The following is a 25,467-nucleotide window of genomic DNA, read 5'->3' as shown; positions in this document are numbered from 1 at the left end:
GCTACGTGTCGTGGCCGAATTGACGCAGGATGCTGCAAACACACACCGTCTCTTGGCGGACATGGCGGCAACTTGATGAAGACGGCGAGGGCTTGAAAAAGAAAAAAAGACGTCCGTAGCAGGCTGTAGCTAGGCCCCATCGCGCTGACACAAAAAGGCAACAGTCCTTCGCCATGTTGGAAGACGATAGCGCCCTTGTCCGCGCACGACCGAGGCCGGGGAAAACGTAAGCGCGTCAGTGAGTGTTTCTAAAAGCGGAGTCGCGGCTACGCAGAGGAGCGGAGCGGAGCGGCGCCGCGCGGCAGCTCGGGGCGGACGGGAGGACAGCCATGGAGGATGCGGCCCGCGGTCGCAGGAGTCTGATTACCCACCCTGCCCACGCTCCTTTGGATGGGAATTTCCGCTGAGCGCGACGGAAAGCCGGGACAACCCACTAGCCGACTCTTAAGGGGAGGAAAACGCGATCGGCTCCCGACGTCCATGACTGTTGCGGCAGAGGAGCCCCCACGGTGGAGTCGGCCGGTTCCCAAAATATGACCAGGGGTGCTGGGACGTGTTGGCAGCAAGAAGACGACGACGGCTTCCAAATCTGGCTCGAGCCCCCTCGCGACCACCAAAAGCCATTCACCGACTCTGAGAGGGCGCAGAGATGGCGACTGTCCTTGGCATCTCTCCTGTTCCTCACCGTCCTCCTCTCTGATCGCCTGTGGTTCTGCGCCGAGGCCAGGCTGGCCCGAACCCCGGACAAGTTCGCGTCCTCCCACCTCCGCTCCCCCCACACCCGCTCGGTGCACATCAGCCTCACAGAGAACCCCCACGCTATTTTTCTAGGAAACTCCACCAAACATCTGTGTCGCCTCGAAACTCGCCACCGGGACAGTTCGTCCGGCGACTGCTTCGCCTTCGCGGATGCGGACGACCTGTGCCGCGGCCTCTCCGACAAGCAGGGCCCGCGGGTCGCTAACATGAGCGACTTGTACCTGTCCTTTTGTAACTCCTACTCCCTGCTGGACCTGTTCGACGGCTCGGCGAGCCCGGACAACCTGAACTGCAGCGTCCGGGCGCTGGAGGACGGCGACGCGACGCGATGCGGCGAGTGCGTCCAGGCGTTCCAGCGCTACGACCAGCACGCCCAGGAGAAATACGAGGACTTTGAGCTCCTGACGGAGAAATACGAGCCGGGGGCTTATTCGGTGAGGACGTGCATGGAGCAGTGCAAGGTAGGTGGAGGGGAGGGGATGCAGGAGGAGGGGGTGATGTGGTGGCCATCTGTTGATTTGGGCCCGGATAGATGCCAGTTTTGGTCCTCCTGCTCCTGTCGCCATGGAGACGGGTGTCAGATCCAAGGAGACTCCCGGTCTCATTCATCTCCTCATTGTATTTAGTGCAGATGGAGGCCCCGCTAGTGAATCCCTTATTTTTTATTTTATTTTTAGCGCAAAATCTGCAATCGGCCTCAACCTATACAATAAGGCTGATAGCTTCTGCAAACATCCCTGTGTGTGTGTGTGTGTGTGTGTTGTCGCAGTCCGACAGGTGTTCACCGTGGCCGCCCTACTCCACATCGAGTGCAGTTTCATTAAAGTCAAGAGGTGGTTTCCCTGCCTAATGTGCTGGAAGTCCATTTTTTATGTGTGTTTGCTCATCAGCAGGCCGCCTGTATCCTCTGGGTTTGTTTGATTTGCCTGTGGCTCAGTTCAGCACCACGGACAGCACCGAGCTGTTTCTTCTTCTTCTTTTTCTTCTTCTTCTTCTTCTGCTGAATGGCGCTACCCCGGCTCCATTCACAGAAGCCCTGGCCAATCCCAGATGGCCTCCATTCACCCAACTAGTAACAGACTCGCATTGCATTGGCGCAAAAACTAAAGAAACTCAAAAAACTACCAGATTGTCTGACTTTATTTTTATACTGTTTAGTTTTTAGCATCTTTAGGACGTAATCCGTTGCAAAAAGTATTCCTATCCATTCAAATGAGACATTTTAGCATATTATAACTCCAATATTTCATTTATTTTATTGGGATTTTATGAATTAGACCAACACAAAGTAGTGGATGATTGTACTGTCCACATGGTGAATTATGGTGGCCGTTTATAAATGAGAATTGAGAAGAAATTTGAAAAGTGCACATTTGTATGCATCGGTTGTAAATTGATGTTTGTTGAACTAAATTTCACTTAAAAATTAAATGTTTGTCAATTTTCTGTATGACTTTAGTCTTAAATTACAGCCCCAACTTTTGTTTTCGTTGCAGATTGGATGGAAAGAATCAGTTTTTAAATCTTGGCACCCTCTTGCAATTCATCTGGACTTTGACTAGACCATATAACGCTGATACGACTCTATTTATATGTCTGCTTTTAGAGGATAAGTTTCAGATTTCTTCTTTCTGTCATAATGTCTGTTTTCCTGAGCTTGATTTCATGTTTTTATCCTCCAACAAGCTCAGATCCATTCTCAGAGCGCTCACCCCCTTGGCATTTGTAGTGAAAACAGTCATTTAGTCATGCTGCTAATTTCCTTAACAGTGACCATTATCCTTCACCTTTGTTGATTATAGGTTTTCTCCTGGCCTTTTATGTGTTACAGAAAAAGCAGCATGACTCAAACGGTAATGTGGCGCTCTGATGGAGTTAATGGCTACCTGCCTTGGAGAGGGTTAGCGGTTTAAGTTGACGGTTTCGTGTGTTTTCCCTGTGAGATCACAATCCCCTCGACCCTCCGAGCTGCAAAGTGTGGAAACATTAAAGAAGCGGATCTGCGCCGTATTGTCTCGCTCACAGGAAGCGTTTGCCAGGAGGACGATCTCTGACATTTTCGAGTCGTTTCGTTAAACGGGAGCATCTCCGGGGGTCCGCAGGTGGTGCTTTGATTCCTCTAGCCTGAGGTGAAGCATCACAAGGCGAACACGGCCGGTGTTTGCGGCTCCTCGCAATGGGATCCTCCATCATCTGACTCTCTGGAAGCCCGCCATTCATTCATCCATCCATCCATCCACTCATTCATGCTGACAGAACATTGAAAAAGCAGAAGTAGGTAACGGCTCACAATGTCAGGAAACAATGAAGCTTCTGACGTTAACAAAGCCGGCCACCACTGAGACTTTTTCAAAAAGAAACATTATTTTTGCGATTTCCCAAACAGATAAAACAGATGTAATATCTCAGACATGTCTCAGCCTTTATGTATTGAAGTTGGGTTTGTGTTTGAAGGGAGAAAATGAGTTTTAAAAGTGTAAAATGGACCAACAGTTGATCTTGAGGCAGTTAATAATTGATAAATAAAACAAATTCTTATTTATTTTCATTTTCTGTAAGGCGACAAGCTTGTTGGAAGGCATGTTTGTCTCACTACTTGAGGTGTTTGTGATATTGATTCACGTAGATTTAAATAATTACCACTCTTCCTTAAAGTCATAATAAATATGAGGCTAACACATTTTAATTTGTACCAGATTGAACATAAAGACATAATAAAACACAATCTAGCCTTTATTACTCTGTAAAATGATTGAACACTAATCACAAGTATACAAAGAAGTAATCATAAACATTTGTTTTGCTAACGCTAAAGCGAAAATGCTATTTAGCATTAGCTAATGCTAACACACTAACTGCAGTTCAAATTACATCACTAAGAGGACTAATTTAATTTTGACATGTTCTATAATGTCCTTAAGTATTGTATTTATGTTTATATCTGGTTCTTTCCTGCCCACAGTTTTTTTGTTTTGAAATAAGCTAAGACACCCTCTTCAAAATAAGAGCTTGACGTTTAACTACTTCAACACAGATGTCAAACTTTATTCACCTGAAAGTTTACAGAACAGTTAAGTAATTTATCTGCAAAAATTAATTTAGGGGAATCTAAATGTGCTAAATGTTTTCAAAGTTAACAAAAACACTGTTGGCGGATTAGTGGAAGTTTGCCCATCACTGCAAATTACACGTCTTGTTTTTTTAAAAACTGGAAAAACGTTATTTGGTTGCAAATTTTAATTTAAGCCACTAGATGTCACTATATCATACAAATACCCTATTAATGTTTAGTTTTTAGCCAAAATATAAAGTACATTTTAAAGGCTACTCATATTTTTGCATTTTTAGCCTATTTTGCTGTTGTCTTGGTAGTTTATATTGAAAAATATGAAGTTATTTTATTTTTTTTTTTTGTAGAAAACAGACCTCAAGAAGTTGGATAATTGTCTGCGGCTACAGAAACTCCTCCAGCTGTCTCTTGGCTACCCCCACAGAGTAGCCAGGCGCAGTTTCTGTCAAAATGTCTACGTAGGATGGGAAAATTGCAGTTCACTCAACAGTCTGCCTTGTTTGTTGTAATTACTGTAATAATAATCATCTGAAATGATGCAAAAAGTCACCTTTTTAATCAAATAAAACCTACTTGTCCCCGGGAAAGACCCCCCAGCTGCCCTGAAAGCCCCTATCTTCATTTCGGATCTCTCCAGGAGGAAAATGTCTCGGCGCCTGCCCAACATTATCTCTGCACGAGACCGAAATATCCACACTTTTTCAGAACTCATAATAATTTGACAAGAATAATGAACTGGCAGTGCAGGTGTCTGCACCCGGATCCTCCCTGGTACTCATTTGTGGATTTGAAAGGCTCCTGCATGACTAAGTAGTCACAGAGTCGGTGAAACTCAGCGGCTCTTATCTGCCTGCTTCTCCTAAAACCTCTTTTTTTTCCTCCCCTGCATGTTCCTGCCACTTCTGACCCCACTTTCACTACATCAGTACTCCAATCCCTTGCTCCACACGCTCTTGATATCAAACTGAAACATTGATCTTAGCCAGTGATGCGCTTAAGTGAGAAGGAGGACATAAGCCGCGGCGTCCTACGGCTCTAGATCCTTGTCATCCACACACATCAGCATTGATCTCAGGTCTTTACTGAGCGGCGATACCAGGAAGTTGATCTCTATTGATTCACACTGGGCACTCTGTGTTTCCTCGTCCTTTATTTGATAGTAGGCAGCTCCTGCGACCCAAATAGGGCGAGTAGCTGAGCGGTGATGTCTCTATCTGACTGGACCACATGACCTGTTTACGGCTTTTTGCTAATCTCTTCCATGGTCTTGAGATTTTGTGGGTTTCGTTACAACCAGAAACTGCAATTTTAGTCTTTTTAGGATCTTGTGTGACCCTTAACCTGCTGTCCCCATGGTGATACAGTGAAAAAATAAATTCCTACAAACTCTGATTCTTTTAAATAAAATCCAGAGGAACCAAGTGGCTTTAAAAGTTGCCTTAATAGTAAATACATTCCAAATGTGAATATTACTATTTTTCACATCAGTGCTTGTTGAACAGAGAATATCAGGAGGTAATTAACTTAAGTTTTTATACTGTTTTACAGCTAATCTTATTCTTCATGGAGTTTTATATCACTAATTCCCCACTGTGGGTAGAATATTACCAATAAACAGTGATATTCAGTAATATAATTAGTAATTAACCCCGATTACCAACCTTCTGCTGTCATATCCAAATACATTATTTCTATCTTGAGTGTTTTGCCATATTTAATGTCTGATATGTTTGGTCTGGCTCTGTATTGTTGTGGAGAGCCCTGAATGCTTTCACCAGTGTCTGGCCTCAGTTGGCCAGCATTAAACATTTACAAGCTGGGGGACATAATGGAGCATTAAGCAGCCAGACAGACACCTAGTTTTGCTAAAAGGAGAACAAGTATTTCATTTACATTCATCAGAATCCTCCGAGGAATATTAATGCGGTTTGGTTGGAAACCGGTGATTACCTTTGTAAATCTTTTGGGACTGTTTTTATAAAATGATCTGCTGCCAAATTGTTGGGGTGTCTCTGAAATCTTTTCGCTCGGTGATGGTTCAGGAGTTGCTCTGCAGTTGCCTCAGTTGTGCATCATCGTTCTGGCTTTGATTCTGGATCTGGCCGGTTGACATTTGCTTTTGTTGCACCGATTTTTGCCTGTAGACTGAGAAAGGAAGGAGATTGCATACAGGAGCTGCTGCTGCTGCTGCTGCTGCTTTGATTTGCTCTCACTCGCCCCACGGTACCTCCCATTTGATAAGACATTTATGTGGCTTACTAAAGGATTCACACTTTTATAATTTTTGTCTTGGTGCAACCGCAAACTTTAACGTTTGAAACTGAGCCTACTAAACCTTCAGTGCGTCGGTGACTGACAGACTGTTGCAGTTCATTGCACTCCCTGCCTGCCCGAGTGTTTCCGAGAACCCACAGCGGTGCGCTCACGTGGGTTTTCCGCCATTGTGGCTTCCTGCAGCGTTTGTGGATGCTGACCTTGGAGAGGGATTTGTCCCCGCGCAATGCCTGTCCCACTCCGGGACAGGCACATTTATGAATGGGCCGAGCCCTGAGCTGAATGCTAATGAGGATGGGAGAGAGGAGACAGGACGCTGCTGCAGCGGAGAGCTTCACAGCTGTGAGCTGCTGCTGTCCGCCGGGGAGCGGTTCAGATCCACCTGAAGCAAAACAAAATATACATATAAAGGTTAACCTAGTTCACCTGTGTGGCGTTTTAGTTACAGATGAGTCATCTATCTGATAATGTTGTCAGTGAAGGCTAGTGATAGTCGCTGTTAATAGGAACACAATTGATTCTGTTTAAGCTTAACTAAATTTCCTATGGTACAATTTAGATTACTTAAAAGATTTCTAGCAACATCTGCCATAATGTTAGCACTAGAAAACACTTTGACTCCAAACAAGGAAAATCAGTTTTCTGTAAGTTAAATTAGTCTAATGCACCGTTTTTATTTAAGCCAACCAGCTCCAGCTAGCTAGCTATACATGTTTTGCCATGAAGTTGCTGCAGACATTCAAATGGATTCAGTAGCCTCGTATGTAGCACTGAGTCAGATTTGGATCAGCATCTGGAATCTGCATTAGTCATAAACATTAGTCCTGCTAACGCTAAATTGATATACCAACATGGTATTTAATGGAAGCTGATGCTGAAGTACTTCTACAGCAATGCATTCTGGGCACAAAGTAAACATCATAAGTGGAGGAAATGACACTTCTGTGGAAACACTCTTCACCCACTTCAAAATAAGAGCATGAATATAAATGTGCAACTTCTTCGTAACTAACACTTCAACACAGATGTCAAACGTTGTTCAGCTGAAAGTTTACAAAATGACCAAATAAATTAACGCTTTAGAATTTATCTGGAAAAATGTAAAGATGTTTTTAAAGTTAGCAAAAACGCTAATGTGCTAACCGAAACATTACCTTCTAATGGGGTTTCTTCCGGGCCTGCCCTGTGTTTACCTCCATCCATTTCCCCCCCTACTCTAAACTCCTTCACTGTCCAAACATCACCACAGCATGATCCTGCCACTACCATGTTTTATTGCTTCATCTGTTGGCTTTGTTTTCTTCATGTTGTTCACCGATTGATAATTATGTGACTTTTTTTAAAGCAGTAGGTTGCCCTGGATTTTATTTAAGCACATCGGTCACTACACACACACTTCACACTTTTCAGATTTTATTGATGAAAAGTGAAGTATTGTTTTTTACAACTTTACATTTCTATGCTACTTTGAGTTGATTTATCACATCAATCTAATAAATACATAGAAATGTCTCATTGTAACTGATAAAATTATGTTTTTGTCAAAATGGGAACAGTACTGTTATTCAGATATAAACCTTTCGCAGGAACTCTCTTGCTAATATCCTTCAGTTTTTTTTATTCAAAATATCACTGTAGTTATTCACATGTGGTCCAATTTTTCTCTGGTGAAAAATAATCATATTATCTGTGTCAGGAAATTATTTTTGCGGAGAAAGTATGTGTGTTAAATTTATGTATTTGTCTTTTCTAGATGTTTTAAAGAGGGAGTGGCTAAGCTGCATCAAGTGAAGGCAGTTCCTCTGTCGACCAATCAGGGCTTAGCGCTTGATTCAGATCTACTGGCAATATTTAAATTTGATTAAAAATGAACGGTCCTGACTGGATAGATAACCCTGTTTAAAGAAGACACTTTTTCACAACTGAATATTAAATAAATAAATGTAGATTCCCGTCTTGTACCTTTGCTTTCTTTGAATTACTGTATGTTGTCCTGAAGAAAACACGGACAGATGTGTCTTAGTGACTAATTCTTTCAAAAATCCTCCCCGGAGATGGCTCGCATTTAGCTGCCAAGCTGTTCTCCTGTTCAGGCAATAATGGAACATGCAGAATTTAATTATAGTCAAAACATTCATTAGCTTGCCTTCATAAACTGTGAGAAAATGAAGATGTTTCAAGCAGGATGTTCTTTTCCCATGAAAAGGATCAGACTAATGCCTTCATTCATTTAGTGCGTGACATCAATTAGTGAGACGGTGCTATTGTCTGCGTACATATTTAAGTGGATTGTTTTTGCTGGGGCAGATATGAGGCTGAAAGCGCAGCCCCGTTGCTTTGTGTTAATGTTATTTCATTACACAGCAGAGTTTGGCTAATAAAACGTGTATTAGAGGCGGGGTGGGGATGTTTGTAGAGCGTCGGGGGTTTGTTGGTTACTCTTGCGTGATTATAACCTGTATTTCCTATTAATTCGACCGTATAGACCTATTTCTATCCAGCTCTGGTGTATGTATATTCAGATTGTCTGCTAAGCTCCATTAGGATGATTGAGGATGATGTCTTGTTATAGGAATTGCCGGCTACATAATCTTATTTTTTTTGGATTTTATGTCTCTCTTTAAAATCTCAGTTATTAAGCGTAATCAAAAAGTAGTGTATAATTGGAAGGAAGAGCAACAAATTGTCTAAATTTGGAAATTAATACTACTTTTCAAGTAATGCAAACAGAGTAACTATTCTGCTAATCTAAAAGAAGCTAGCTTGTGTAGCTAGTCTAGTGTTAAAACCTTAAGAAGAGTGACAGGTGGCACCGGTGTACTTTGTGTTTTGGCTTCTTTTAATGAGGGAATTGTTTAGTAGCTTCCTTTCAGCTTGCTGACCAGCAGTGTGCACCATCAAGTGGGGCAGGGGAAGAGCTGTGGAAATATATATGCAATAAAACATTTTTTTATTGACATTCTATTGAAAAATGGGATATTAGAGATGATTTATATACCAGTGCTGCTCAATAATCAAAGGATTTGATGTATTGGTGTTACATCCAAATCTTAATTAATTAATTTTATCATTGTTGACAACCATTTTGCAGGTTTTTATTGGTATTTTGATGATCTGTCTGTGGAGTTGAGCTCCCAGTCTTTGCGGCTGAAAGGCCTCCTTACAATCACCAGATTCTCTCAAAATGTTAATATTAGTTTCAGTTCAAATGAACGAATTAAAAAGATTAATTGAAACAAAATCTACCAGGGGTATGAATAAATTATTCACAAAGCCAAGCTATTTCTTGTAGCAAAGCCAAGAAAAGTCTTGTAGCTTGGCTATTTCAAGAAGAAATAAAAAAAGGCTCAGAAAGGTTGCATGGGTTCTTTATTCAAACGGGACCTCAAGATCCAACATGGCCACCCTGCCTGTAAAAACTAATAATTAGCTATAATACAGCAGTTTCTTAGCTCTGTTCTTAAGTTTTTAAATCCTAGTGTTGAATCTTTATTACTGATGTTATTGAACTGAGCATGAATCTTGTGTTTGGGTCTCAAGCTACCAACCAACACAGTTACGATTGTATTGTTTTTGTATTCTTCCATATGGTACATTTGCTTGGCCAACTATTCTGTGCTGAGGCAGCTTCTTAGACAGAATATCTGCTGGTAAAGCTCGATATCATTGGTTAAAAATGCAACAGTAACAACTTTACTGCTGACAACAGGAAACTGATGCAGAGCATTAGCAACTTCCTGAACCGCAACGCTGCAGACGAAACACGTAACAATCTGGCTGAGAGTTATGTTCCATTTAGCAAGTGTAGATTGAATGTCACCCCATTATCAGAGCCACCAACGATCCTCCTGCTCGACCTCCTCTTCAGAACCTCTCCCGGTCGGATCCGCAGAGTGGCCACCTGAGCTGAGAGCTGCTGCTGTCGGGACCCCTCTCCTAACTCTTCAGTGGCGTTCAGATTAGAATAGCAGTTTCAGCAATTTAAAGCTTCTTCTCATTTCCCATTTGGTTGCATTAGCTTTTGTGCTCGACTGCAAATATTTTGTCTACCAGATTTTTAAAGGAAATAGTTTGTCCATAAGTTAAATGATTGATTGTGTTGCGCAACAGTTGGTTGATTTAACAATTTGGGAACCAGATGACTATCAGGAAATAGTTTTTAGTCTCTTATTGCTTATGAATACCTACCTGATAAAGCTTAGTTGTTAAATAGATGAAGGATTTAAGTTCAGTACTGCATAGATTTGAATACATGTGTGGAATAATATCAGATAAGATGAGTTTATTAACAAAAACATGAAACATTTCAGTTAAAATAGCAACTCAACTAAACTAGGAAATGGAAGAATTATGAAACTAACCTGCTGAAAATAAAGCAGGTTTAAGAATAAAAACAACAACCATTAAAAAATGATGAAATTATGTCACATTTCAATATGAACTGCAATGAGAACCCAAAGTGGGAATCTGAAAATAAACCAAATTAGCCTTTAGCTAAGAAAGATTAGTTTACATCACACAGCAACACAGCATTTTAGGAAATAGTCTTTAAAGCTCCATTAATGACCATATAAATCATTTGGAAGCATCATTTGTGTGCTACAGCAGCGACATAAAGCTCTTTAGTCAAATTAATAAAAGTCATTTAGCTTAGCATTAGCCTCTACGATAACAAATGCCGTTTAGCACATTTCATGGACAATTTTAAGTAGTTTAATGTGAAAAGAGGAACGGAAAAAACTCTGATAAAACATAGTGAGCAGAGTGAAAATGACTTTACTTATCATTAATCTTATAAAACAAATGTTTACACCACAAGCCTGCTTATGACATGGCATGTCTGCACTCAAGCAATTTAAAAATCCTGCAATACACAGTCCAAACCCAATGTTTTAATACCCACCTGTCATGATATATTGAGCAATCTGATGTAAAGTTGTATACGTTGGTTAAAGGTTTGTACAAGAACTTCATTCTGGGATTAATCGTTTTTATACCAATCATTCATGGCTGGGTCCCAACAGTTTTAAAGAAAAGGGGCCCAAACATTTATGATCCTCAGAGGGAGAACTCTGGATTAAAATTTTTCCAATCGACATCATTACTTGCTCAATGATACCTGGTATGAATTATGAATGAATCTTATTTCCTTCCACTGAGCCAGCATCTTAGAGCTTCATCTTTTTTATTATGGAAGTCTTTAATTTTTGAACATAATCATTCTATACATTTTTTTGCACTGACTCAGACTAGGATTATTCTCATTTGAAGTGGAAAACGTGCTTTGCATCAATTTCAAAAGTTTTTACCAACAGCTTATTTTTGTCATAAAACATTAGTAAAAAATATACATTTAATTGCATATATTTTTTGTACATTTTAATTTATTTCTCTTAGATTCTTCCTTTTGGTTTGTACACTTGGAAAAACAAAATATTACAAAGTATTTTTGGTCTAATTTCTTGTGCAAATATCTTATTCCACTTGAAATAGACAAAACTGACTTACAAATAACTTTTCAGCAAGAAATAGAAGCTAAAAAGTGGAACAAGACATTTTAATTTATAAAACATTTCTTGTTCCACTGACACATTACTTCACTTTTAGCTTGTAATTTTTCATCAATAGTAAGTAATTATTGACTTAAAACAAGCTCCTATATCTTGCTGAAAGGTGACTTGTAAATTAGTACACTTGAAATAAGACGGAACGAAGATATTTGCACTAGAAACGGGACCAAAAATACTTGGTTTTGTCTGCATTTGAGTTTTTTCAAACATGATATTTTCTTATTGGCTGGTTTACATGAGAGTAAATCTGTAATGTTTTACAAAAGTTATAATTGCTACAATTATTTCTTTACGCTAAAATGCCAGAGTAATGAGAGTGGAAACCTTGTTAATTTGTTTTTATTAAACTTTTGGCGTTTATATACAGTAATACTAGGATTTTAAATAAATTGGTCCACATTTTGAAGCTCTTGTGTCTTCATAAACTTTTTATTTCAAGAAATTTTAGCAAAATGGAGTCACAACGCCTCAAATATATGGTTTCCTTGCGTGACATCATGAGAAAAAAAATCAGGAAGAGAACTGCAGCTCTCCATAGATCTGATTAATCCTTGAATGCAGTTGTTCACCATAGAAATGTCCAGTCATCATAATAAGTTTTATGTCTCAGAGATAAACCTGTTTCCTTTCTTTTTATGTACCTCAGCCTCAGTAGAAAAGCCAAAAACCTCACTAAAGAAAGCTCAGAGTTGAGTGTGGTTCACCTCTGGACATTTATCTGTCCATCTTCATCATAGAGCAACTGGTGGATGCGTTCATGCTGGAGTCACCACTGTGACCTCTCCAGCGCTCTCTCTGAGCTCTAATCCACCTGCCAATCCTCTAAACCTGCAGAGTTGAGGGCTGCATGTCTGCTTCAGAGCCTGGTTCAACCTGGGTGTTATAAACTTTGATTTCTAATGCATGGGTTTAGTTTTATTTATCATAAACTGACTCAGACGTATCGTTTTTTTTTTTGTTTTTTTTAAATTGAGCCAATTTATTGTGACGCAGAAGCAGGTAGATGGTAAATCCTCCCATGCACATTCATGATCATGTTTTCTCAGTAAGCATCCCTGAAACATGCTTCAGGGAAAGGGAGCTGCTTATCTCAAACTTATTGTATTCTCATATGAAAGTCAGACATCTCCAGAACGCTATGACTCCATGTTCTCTGAGGCTCAAGCTTTCTCAGAGCCTATCAATATAATTGATGGATGGTTAATCATGTTGTTTACTGACTGGGTCATTTTAAATCATCTCTTTATTCTGAATGATTGTCCAGTAAAGTCCAGATAAGTTTATATCCCTCAAAGAATTAACTTAAATATATTTTTTATTCAACCACAAAGTTTGTTTTTGAAATGGGCATCTCCAAAAAATAATAAAAGTGAAATTGTAGAGCAGATATTTGAGCATTATAGATGCTAATCAGCTGCTTCTTGTCTTGTACACAAGAGTGATTGACAGCACTAAGACCCTCCTCCTGGCTCTGATTGGTTGGTTCTAATTTGGAATGTTAAATTTCTGCAGATGGCAGTAGAACCACAGAGAGGAGGTACTTTTACTGCATATTTTCCTTGCTCTTAGTTCCTCCTCCTCTGAGGATCAGCTGTTAATCAGTTGTTAATCAGTTTTTCTGTCTCATCCTCAAGTATTTGGCAGGTTTTCTCCACCATATTTAGATCCATTCCTTTTCTCATAATTTCTGGCCAGTTTTTATGCTCTTGTTCACTGCAGGAATGGTGTGTTCAAGGGCCTGTGCAGTGTTAGTTTTCCTCTTTCACCTTCCTCCAGCCACTCTCCCATAAAGCTAGATTAATGACCTGGATGACTAATAGTTGTCTCGTCGACAGACTTTCCTGTCTCCCGACTTTCCGGAGCACATTCCAGCTCCTCCACATCAACCTCCGTTGACCCTGTTAAACTGAGGAGATGGCCGGACGAAGAAGCAGCAAATCCGCCAAAATTGCACACCGTTTAATTCGATGGGGCCGCTCTGTCTCGGAGTCATTTTCCGGAGCACCTGTATACAGTACGTTACATCAGCGGGGAATTGGATGGGAATGAGTGCGGACATCAGCACCGGGGAAGGCAGACAGTGTTTGCCTTTCCTGCCGGATTATCCGGCGGTTGCGTCAGCGGCTTGAGGCGGACTCTCGGAGCGAGCTGGAAGAGCATCAAAGTCCTGCGTCAGCAGAAGTTTTCAGGGTCAATTGTGTCTCTTTTTTGTTGGTAATAATCGACTAACAATATTTAAAGTTAAACAAATAAGGTGGTTTCCCATTAACTTTAGCCAACCTTACCTTAACCCTAATATCGCAAAATTCCCTGAAGGTTTTTCTGAATTCGCCCCTCAAAATCAATGATTCTGATTGATTCTGGTCACAAAATCCCAAAGGGACTAATAGTTGTTGCTGTATTATTAGTTTATTAAGGGGTTTTATCAACACATTCTGGAACAACCAGCCATGTGAGAACATTCATGATCAAGTGGATTAGGTGATCCCTTTTGTTTCCCCACTGTGAGGCTGGAAAACTGCCACACTGTGTAGCCGGGGAAAAGATAAATAAATAAAACGCCGGGCCCTATCATCACACAAAGAAAAGCAGCTGAAAATAGTCCAGGTAGTGCGAGAGCCGCTTCCTGCTCAACCAGAGCTGTGATTTGTGCGAGTGGTAATGATCTGTGTCATTCAGCTTCTAACTGGGATCTCACTCTGCAGCTGACTCACATGCTTTTTATAGCCGCTGCCGCCGTCGCCGTCTCTTGTCATTCCGCTTTCTAGCCGCCGCGTGCGGGCGTGAGTGTGTGTGTGTGTGTGTGTGTGTGTTTACGTGTGCGGAGAGGCCGTCCTGCTGGGAACGAAACGGAGTGTTGATACTTCACAGCAGGTTCAGTTAAAGTTTTTACAAACTGTCGGAGCTTAAGCCAACACGCATGGCTCACTTGGCGCTTGATTTGCGAGGTATACACCACTGTACTAATAAATGCATGCGCTTTATTAACTTTGTCACCTCTTTTGCAAGTTTTTGCTATAATTAAAGCTTGTGGATGCAGGTGGCGTATAAGATTGTTCTGCTTGCTGCTTACATTGGTGAGGAAATGATTATATCTCAACTCTTTAACCTTTTCAAGCCATCAATTGGTGGAGGTTAAACGTTAATCAGAATAACATAAAGCTGGATGGGCAGAAATTATCCAGATGTGCAACACTGGAAGAGACATGCCCAATTAATCAATTACTTGTATAGTAAATTTAAATGATCTTAAAATGTTTTTCAATTGGCTATTTTATTTAGAGAGAGGTCATAATTCATTTTATTATGGTTTCAGTTATAAGTAGTTTTTATTTCTTTTTTGTTTCCTGTTTTATATTATTTAAAATGTCTTTCTTTCCCAGTGTTAAGTGAGTTTTACAAAATTAAAGTTTAATCCATGAGAGACCAAACATGCACTATTATGCCATTATCACTTAAAATGGTCTCAAAACAACAATATTATCATTTCTGGGACAATTTATCATCCAGCAAAATTAGGTTTTGTGACAAACATTTAAATGCTGAGTTTTCTGGTTTTACTTTTAATAGATATATGTTTGAGTAAAATGAACATTGTTCTTTTATTCTATTAATTACTGGCAACATGTCTCTGAAATCCCAAGCAAAAATTTACTATTTATTTGCAGAAAATGAGAAATGGTCAAAATTAGGAAAAAGATGCAGCGCTTTCAGACTTGAAATAAGTTAATTTTAAATGAGAAACAACAATAGTAATGTTTTAACTCAGACATCAATATTTGGTGGAAAAACCATCAGGTTTTAATGCAGCTGTATGTGATGACGTGTTGACATCTTGTGGCTGCAGATCACTTAGAGCTACTGTGTGCTTCTTATATAATGGAAATCACTGTAGAGAAATGTTGGACACCACACCTTAACATTGCTTTTAACCACACCGCCAGTTGGACGGCAGACGTAGTAGTGGGCATGTTGGGTCTGGAATCAGCTGAGCGCTGACCAGCTTAGTGCGCTGCTCCATCTGCGGCTCTGGGCTCCGGTGCATTGTTTGAAGCAGCCTAAGCTGCATGGTGACAGAGACTCTGAGTGCCAGGTTCCCATTCACACTGATCACACATTAGACTGATCAAATCAGACTCTAGGCCTGCTTCCTGACTAACTCAATTTGCTCTTGTACGCTTCCCTTTTCATGCTGTGCACGAGCACATCCACACACACACACACACACACACACACACACACACACACACACACACACACACACACACACACACACACACACACACACACACACACGCATGCACGCACGCACACGAGTTGCAGACCTGGATGCACTTCTTCTTCTTCTTCTTTTTTTTAAAATGTGCACGCACACAGACAGCAAAAGCCGGCAGCGAGCGGGGCAGCACCCATTGAGCTTTAATGAAAAGCAGAAAAAGCCGTTACCTTGGCAACTGCCTGCATACATCTACAGGAGGACCCAGATTTCCTGTCTCACAGCGGCCGTATTGTTTTGGTTCTCTTTTGAAAAAGCTGCGGCATCCCTGCGTGGATTGTCTCACCGCTGGGAGAATTTATGCAACATCATCTTAAATTAAGCAGCATTTGTTTAATTGGGGGGGGGAAACAGGAAGTCCCGCCCACTTTCTATTACAATCCTTACCTTCAACATCTCAGGCCGGTTGATCTTTTTAGTGATTTTTAGCCGGTTTCCCCTCCACGCTGTTCAGCTGTTGAGCTCTTCTACAACAAGAACACAGCTGCCAAACGCAGAGGATCATGGGAATTAATCTGGCTGCGTGAATCATCCACAAAAGCCCCCCTCTAACACAACAAAAGCTGTAAATGCTATAGTCTGAATGGACAGAACACGTTTTTTTCACCAAGGCAATAAAAGCATACAGAGTTGACCTTTTTTTTTCCGTTTTGCTTTGAAGCGCCCAGACATTTCCTCCATGAAAGCACACATGAAGTGTAAACACGACGTCCTGCATGTCGGCAATATATTTGATTACACAAAGCACACTGCTCTTCCATTATCGTTCTCATCACCGTCGCCATAATCAGATTACTCTAATTATTATAATTGTCTGCGCAGGGTTTGTTATCTTTGTTTGCTGGCGTAAACAGGAAGCAGATCCGAGTCCCCGCATGGGGAAGGGATGAAGATTTACCTCGCTGTGATTCAACCAAACATCCAAACTGTGATGAACCTGACGGCGAACTGTCCCGCCTTTCACATCTCCAATGCTCCTCTGTGCTTCCATGATTAGCAACGTTGGCAACAGGTTCTCCACTGAGACGTTCACAGCAGTAAAGCTTCTTGCTTTTTCTCATTTTATCACCTTAAAGCAGCAAACTTTACATAAATTTCCATTAAAATACAGTGCGGCCAGCTTCATTCTTAAGTTTTTAACTTACATTTGAGTCTAAATTAAAAGATATGCATTGATTCTCTCATTGTTTGAAGTTAAATCAGACCAAACTTCTCTCTTTTAAGTTAGTTACAATTTCCAAAATTATTTCTATTTGCTAAATGTCGAGAACATTTATTTTCTAGCTTTCTTTCCGGTGGTGCATGTCAGTCTTCGCCAGGGCAGCTTTGGCTACTCTGTAGTAGCTGCCTACACCCATTCACACATGAATGTGTGCTTGAATGGGTGAATTTGGATTTGATAAAGCGCTATACAAGTACACTCTGTATTCATCCTATTTCTGTTTCTCATTTCTAGCATTGATTCCTTCCTTCTTTCCCTCTTTGTCTCAAAGCTGTACCCTTTTTGCCTTTTTTCTGTCATTCCTTTCTTACTTTATATTCCTCCAATATTTGGGTCAGGGTGTCCACACATCCTTAAAGTTTTGAATTCGTGTAATTAAGGCCATAAAATGTAAATAAAAATGCCTTTAATACATTAATCACAGGTTTGTCTTCACAGGACTGTTTAGTCTTATATAGTCTTTGTATTTTTTTTCTAATAGGTGAAAGTTTGAGTCACAACCCTGTGTTGATCTATCACATAAAATACAAAAAAAACTTACATTGTGAAAAATGTTCAAAGTTGACTAGTTTTTGCTATTTTTATATATTATATATATAAAATATAAAATACATATTTAAATGTTAGACCTTCATAATAATTTTGGACTCTACATTTTTAATCAAGCTTTTCAGCACCAGGGTTTCCTCCACTGTATTATAAGCCTGGTGGCCACCAGGCTTTACTTGTGCCCCACCAGGCTAAGCATTGCATATTTCTTTAAATCTTTTTAAGATGTTTGCATTTTTTAAAGACTTTATAGTTGGTATTCAGGTGTTAATCTTCCAATAACACATGATTATCAAGTGATATTTTCAATTTTCTTGTTAATTTAAAACATTTTTTAACTCAGAAACACGACGGGCCGCTGGATGAATGACTGCCCTACCACCCAAACACCGGGATAAACATGTTTTCTGGGGGAAACCTTCAGCACTGTGGACTTTTAAAAAAGCTTGAATTTATTCTTATTGTTTTTGTCCTACACACCTCGTTTTCTATTTTTTTTTAAATGTCTGCTGTTGGCATGAACTAGTTGGATACTTCAGATCCACCTTTACAGTTTTTCAAAACTTTAAAACAAACAATTGCTTTCATTTAAAACAAAGTATTTCTGCTGCTGTTAAGATGATTGAATACGTGGACTAACATAGTTCTAGTTTATAAAGGATGTATCTAATAATCTTTATAAGCAGAAACATAATAATAAGTCGGTGGTTTTCAAATTTTGCACAATTTTGCTCGACTTAATTGGTTAGTCACAGGTTTTATTTGTCTGATATAAAAGTTTTACTTGCTGATCTGAAACTTTTATGTGCAACAGAAACACAAAAACATTACAAATCCTTAAGGATGTAAATACTTTTAAAAGCACTTTAGTCTCCTATGATGGGTCCCTCTGCTGAATAACTATAATATAATAACAGCTAAAACTAAGAACGATTCCCGACCCGGTTTTGGCTGCATCATGCCACCATCTGTCTGCTTTAAATCTGATAAATCTGTCCATCTAATGTGACTTCCTGGCTTAAACTAAACCAGAGGAAGCTCTTCCTGGAAGGAGAAAACCCGTTTTGGCTTTAAACCGTGGTGACACACACCAAATCGAGCAAAACGCCTGCAGTAGATTACAAGCAGCTGGTTAGCCTGGCTATTATCTCCTCAGCTTTCACTGCATTAAATGCTGGGTTTCTTTGTGCTTGTCAAAACATTCCTATTAGATGCTAAGTGGTTTAAGCAAGCAGGTAATTACTGCTTATTATAAAATAACAAAAGTCATTTGGCTCCTGTTTGGATGTGATATTAACACAAGCTCTGGGTTTTCTGCCCAGCAGAGGCAGAAAACTTCCTCCAGTCCTCAAGGGGATCATGAACCTGCATCTATTTATGTCATTTTCCTCCCTCTCTCTCCTCCTCTTCCTCCTCCTCCTCCTCCTCAGATGGCCTATAAGCCCTGGCTCTGTGCTCAGTACTTCCCCAACATCAAGCAGTCTTGTCAGAGGAAGATACCGTGCCATCGGTACTGCCTGGAGGTCCAGCAGAGCTGCCCGTTCATCCTGCCCGACAACGACGACCTGATCCACGGCGGAAACCCCAGCTTCATCTGCACAGGTTAATATGCATGTGTGAACACTGGCCTTGACTTCCTATGGCTCGTTTTTTTAAGTAAACATCATTTTATGAAATGATTCAGAGAATGAATTCATCCACTTATTGACTCCACGGCGTCCCTGCTGGAAGTCGTCTTTCTGAAGGTTTTCTGATGACATCTAGTGGCTGGATTGAGGACTGCAGCGAGCATCCAAGGACATTTTGAAAACTGCATGGATAAATTGAATTTGGCTTGTGTCTCTGTATTTACTACAGTTTGTTCAGTTCTAACTAAACCACAGAGGAGCTAATGTCGCCTGAAGTCGTTATTACTACCTGTCTGAGGGAAGATGAGCGAAGTTTTCTTTTACTCAGTGCCGTTTCAGCGTGAAAATGTCTCAAATGATGTTTAGAAAGCGACAATTTGGACAATTTTTAATCTTTTGTGAATTTTCTCTACTCTAAATAATGCATACTGACTCAACTATATACATATTTGAATAAATGTCCTCTAATTTGAATTTTTTTTATTATCCGGTTGCATAGATTTACAGAGGATAAAATAAGTGTTGAATACATCACAATATTCATACTAAACATATATTTATAAATGTTTACTATGAAGCAATCCATACATAAAAAGAAAATTAAAGAAATAAGTTAAAAAGGGAAGTTATGTGTACTAATACTTCTATTTATGGATTACTTGGTTTATTATCAACACCTGGTTCAAATTTCATGACAATAGTGCACTTAAAAATGTTTACTTTGAAAAATACTACTTTTACCTGCTGTATTTTATAACCATGCTTCAACTCTGTGTCAAACGTGAATGAAGTTTCTTTCTTCTGCCAAGAAGAGCGGTCAACTTTTCAGGGTTCAATTTAAATGGGGTGTGTTTGTTTTTGAGCCTGCATGTAAAATTCAGACGGTGCCGATCAGATCATTTGAAGACTAAAACTCCAGCCTTTGCTTCCGGTTCTTTGTTCTAAAATTCACTGAAGACGGGATTAAATTCTTCAATGAAAGCCTGAAACATTCTTATAGATGGGTGTATGTAAACTTTTGATTTGTACAATTCATTGCAATTCAAAAGCAACAAGGCCACACTGTGATACACTGGATTGAAAAATATAGTTATCTCTAAAAACCCACACAGCATCTGGTTTCATTTTCTTAACTTAAAGCTTGTTAGCAGGTTGTTGATTGTGTCTGCTTGTTAAAAGTCTTGTTGCAGCCCAAACACAGCCGTCATCTGTCAACATTTTCATCCTGTGTCATTTCTTTCCCAGGGCTCCTGGGAGACCATCCATCAGACGGCGAGGCGGAGTGCTGCGACGTTCGATGGGACTCCAAAATGGACAGCCCTTCAGGCAGCACGCTTCAAAGGACTGCTTCTTCCTGCCAGCCCGAGGGGGCTTCGGTCACTTCCGCCGCCAGCCCGAGACTGTGCAGCGGGCGACTGAAGATATGCCTGCTGGCCCTCGTCCTCCTACAAACTGTCATCATCATCTCAGCCTCGCATAACTCTACGTTGCTGGACGTGGCCGCCATTTTCTCACCGGAGGAGGCCGCTCCGAACGAGGAGTGAACCCCTCGATGGGGGGTGTCGGGGAGCGGGGTTATGGCTTTTTACAGTGTCATGGCCGCCAGGGACGCATCTGGCGAGACGTGCCAGAGATGTCACCGCGATCTGCTGCCAAACGAAGCGTCAATCACACAATGCAGGAGGGCTTGAACCGGAGATCACTGGGCTGGGAGCGGACATCGACCCAACCGAGATGTTCGGGGACCACGCCCTACGAAGAACTGACCTCTTGCCACTAGAAACCTGCTCTTTGTTTCTATCTCATCCAAATGTTTTCTAGCATATCGTCCCTGTTTTCCTTCCTCTCCTACCTTCCCTGTCCTCTGGTTTCAGTGTCTGGGTGGGTGAAGCGGACATTGACGACGTGTGCATTCCAGCTCATCGTTACCTTTAGATTTTTGCTGCACTTTTTCCCCCTGGGTGTCAGATTATTTTGACATTTCCGATCTGTTCTTCTCTCAATCCTTCATCTCCATCGGTGCGCCGTACGTGTTGTTGCTCAAGGGTCTGTTGGCATCAGCTCATCCTTTAGTTGTGGGTCATGCTTTCCCTCAGAAATGTGGTTCTCCTGTGTTCTGTTGTCGAGCTTATGTTTTTTTTTTCTACTAGATCTTTTGTGAACCCCTTACAATGGCACATGCCTAAGCATTTTAGGACCTTAAGTGCTCTGAGACTCGCTTCCTCCTCTGACTTGTTCTGCAGTTGGATAAGTTGGGAGTCAAGTGGAAAAGTTAGTGATACTGCAACTGTCTGAGGCGTTTTCTTTAACGTTTTCATTTTAGTCTTTGACGGGACGCTGCTTGTTCTAAAGTGTTTAGTTCACCTTACACCACAGTGGCTGGTCTTACTGATTAAATTGGTTGTGTGGGAGAACGCTGGAGTTGCGAAAGGCCAGAACACAGGGAGCCTCACTCATCAACCATGAACCTGTCTCCATAAATAGGCTCTTCCCACCAATCGGTTCCGCTGCTTAACCATAGATGGTGCAAAACCCACTTCTTAACTGGTCCAGTTTGGGTTTCCACAACCAGAAAACAACTTTTACTATTCATCTCAGTATTCCTACAAAACAAATGCACCAGTATCCCCATCTTAGTTATTAAAAGTTATAAACAAACCGCAGATTTGACTATAATAAAAGACAGCTGGGACTTATTAGAACATGGCAGAGGGTGATATCAAAATAAACAGCAGGAGGCAGAGTTGTAAACATTTGCTCTAAACTTACAAGCATAAGAAAAGGCATTTATTGTTTGCAGCCGTTTTCCTGTGACCCTAAACCGCTCTAATTCTCACCAGTAAGCGCTTTAATTTAGTAAGAAATTACTTCATGCCTCAACTAATAAAGTGCCTCTCTTTACACACAAGAATAAACACGATAAATAAACTTAAATTAAAGTGCAACAAGACAACTGAGTCAAAGTGAAAGATTTATTGTGATAAATGTTGAACTCTAAAATGTTGTTTTTTAAAATTTCACTTTATTTTCACCAAAATTCCTTACTGCTTTCACCTGACAAGGTATCAATTAAAACACCTCAATAAAATAGTTCAAAACAGTTTGCAGCATCAAAATCTAAATTCTTTAGATAGAAACTCAAATTTCTACCTTTGATTAGATGACCCACAATAGTTGGAATAGATATTATTCCAGTTTGAAAACTTTACATGGGAATTATAGGATGTAACTTGGATTTACCGGGACATATCCCTGCAACCTTCTCAGCTCAACGCGGGAACAACGAAGCACATGTCATGGCAGGAGGATGGGAAGTCATGCATAAAAAAACTGCAAAAATCAAAACTGTAATTTTGACCAGTGGTTTTAAACCTGTGTGAAAAGCGGCCATCACTTGGCATGTTTTTGGATAACTTTTTAACCAGATTGGTGGCATGTATGGCTTCCCATAGAAGGCGATGTCGCTGTTGTTTCAGTTCCGAAGCGCGAAAGTTATTGGAAAAGCAACAACAACAAAAAAAAAACGAATCCCTTCACTTCAGAGTTTTTCTTTACAATGTGCCCAATTAGCAACCAGAAAGTACATGGTGTATATGTGTCCTGGTGTGCTGTTTTAGTCAAGAGACCATTTCAGCTCAACACCCAATCGGTTGAAGATACTCCCATTTAAATTGTAGCATCTCCCAAAAGTTTCCGTTGACATTGTGCAGGGGGTTAAATACACAGAGGTGAGGAACCAACCTATTTGCCTCTAAATAAGTGGCAGTGAAACCTGCGTGGGATCCTATTTGAGTCCTCTTGTAGAGTACTGGAACTCAGGAGTTTTCTGGCCGCTCTAGATGGCCGCAAATATTTTACTTGACGAATGAGGCTCCCGGATCTTTGGGTGATGTTTGGCCCAATGAGGCGTCTGCTGGCATCAAAGGGGGAGAAAGTGGTGAAATCGAAACACTTCAGGGTTAAGCTTCTTCTTCTAGACAAGTTCTCCTGCGGTCAGTTTGGCTTTTCAGGATCTCAGAGTTCGTACAAGTCAGTCAATCAAACTACCTACTCTGAAAATCACCTGACGAGTTGATCAGTTACATTCTTTATCTGACTAGCAAAGAGTCAGTGTGCAAGGAGTGTGAGGAGTTTTTAAAGGGCTGATCCATACACTTTTATGCTGTTTTCCCTATTTTCAAATGGCGCCTTCTAGTCAATCATCTTTCCCCCCCTTTTTTTTACTAGCGATAGGACAAAAACAAGACATTTATCCAAAGCCGAATCACCGAGAAAACATTGCATTAATAACATGGTTGCTTTCTAACAGCTGATCTGTTCGAATACTTTTAGTGATGGAAACATTGTATGAGTGACTCCTCTTCGGCATAAGATAACAACCGTTAAATCTGTCCCAGTTGGATGACCCTTGACCCTTCTTTTACGACCTCCCAGATGGGAGAAGACATTCTCTCCCCACATGTTTGGCTCCTCCCATATATTTGGCTCCGCCCCCTTAATCATTAGCTGACTGAGTCCTGTGGATCTATGCAGATGAACCCCCCCCCGCCTCAAATCTCCCCAGCCACTGTCCTTCGTTTCCTCTAGTCCTTTCTGTTGTAAATATGTCCTGAGGATGTGGGATCCCCTAAAAGTCGCCCCTTCCTGCCTCTCCTGGTGCCCCTCCCCCACCCGTTGGAATCTCTGTGTTTTCTGTTCGGCTCCTTGGTTTTTGTCTGTTTTTTGAGATTTTTGCCACATTTTTCTGTTGTCTAAAGCAGTGGTGTGAGTTGATGAGTAGGACAAAGTTGGATGTTTAAAAGGATGACATAAAGAGGTCTTTAAAAATATATAGATATATATATATATAAATATATATATATGAAAAGACAAAGCTTGAAATGAGAAAAGGTTTAAATATAGAGAAAAAATATGATAAAAGTTGTCATATTGTCATACTAGAGATGCTTTAGTTTGCTATTTTACTTTCTTTTTTTTTCTACAAAAGACTTGGATGAAAATTATTTATAAAAATGCGTCCCACAAGTCATGACCTTTTTTGGACGTGAAACGAATACATTTATTAACATTTTGTTCAAAGGAAAATAAATATAAATTATGTTAAACATGACTTGTGTTTGTGCCTTTTTAATATCAGAGAGGTCAAATGTTTAGTACAAATGTTAAAGCCATTCCATTGGATATATTTGTATATAAATACATTTACTTATATGGGTAAATTTCATTGAGACACATGGTATTTTAATCATACATAATTTTCTATTTTCTCCAACAATTTTGATTGCTATGTTTAATTGTAAGAGTACAGGGAACTGTTTGCAGAATTTAAACAATTAAGATTTTGTTTTACCTGATTGGCATCAGAAATATTCCACTCTTTGCTCTTGCAGAGAGATTTTTGACCAAATATATATGTATGTTACATATAGAGCTGATGTATGGTTAAAGAAAATCCTCAAAAGTCAGTTTGACTAAAGCAAGTATGAGAATTTACAGTAAACAAAACTGGAGAAAATAGTAACTGCACTGTATTTCTTTTTTTTTTTTACTTCAATTCTATTTTTTTATTGCTTTTGTTGTATTGTCTTTGCCAATATTGATCTTTTAATCAATCATCCTCTGCATCTTCTGTTTTCCAGAGCTGCTGAGGAAAATCTATACCCACATAAAAGATTAAAACCCCAATGACGACTATTTTGGACGTTCTGAATTTGGCCGTCCCCTTCTAGCTTTTTTTGAAAACCTGTTTACCAAGTAATGAGAGAATAAACTCTCCAAGGATGATATTCTCGAGTGAAATAGTAATTTTCCTCAAACTGAATTCTTGCAACAGCATGAAATGCCTCATGCTGGCCTTTAGAAGCGTGGCTGGTTTAAAGACGTTTCCTTTTCCTTTAGATAGAAGCAGACAGCTGTGCCTTGACCTAAGAAGCTGCATCTTTGCTGCTGTGCCAAGGTAAAGGGACACTCTTTGAGAACAGCGATGTCTATATTCTGTACAGAAAAGACAGACAGTTTAAGAGTGAAGTAAAATATTAAACTGTGAAACCCATCAATAAGAGAAGTGGCCTTAGGCATCGACTTTATATTGCCACCTTCTGGGGAATAATGACAATAGC

General features: G+C 40.3%; 1 protein-coding gene across 1 annotated transcript; it reads left to right on the top strand.

Moving 5' to 3' along the window:
• LOC102226345 (transmembrane protein FAM155A-like) lies at positions 1 to 24,458 on the top strand. The gene is made up of 3 exons (XM_005813317.3): positions 1 to 1,220; positions 19,151 to 19,322; positions 20,594 to 24,458. Exons 1-3 carry the CDS (start codon positions 534 to 536, stop codon positions 20,890 to 20,892), a joined length of 1,158 nt encoding a protein of 385 aa, XP_005813374.1. The 5' UTR covers positions 1 to 533; the 3' UTR covers positions 20,893 to 24,458.
• Positions 24,459 to 25,467: the final 1,009 nt, after the last annotated feature.

This window comes from Xiphophorus maculatus, chromosome 24 (genome assembly GCF_002775205.1).
Source record: "Xiphophorus maculatus strain JP 163 A chromosome 24, X_maculatus-5.0-male, whole genome shotgun sequence".
NCBI classification, from domain to species: Eukaryota; Metazoa; Chordata; class Actinopteri; order Cyprinodontiformes; family Poeciliidae; genus Xiphophorus; species Xiphophorus maculatus.
This window is presented reverse-complemented; position numbering and strand designations above follow the sequence as displayed.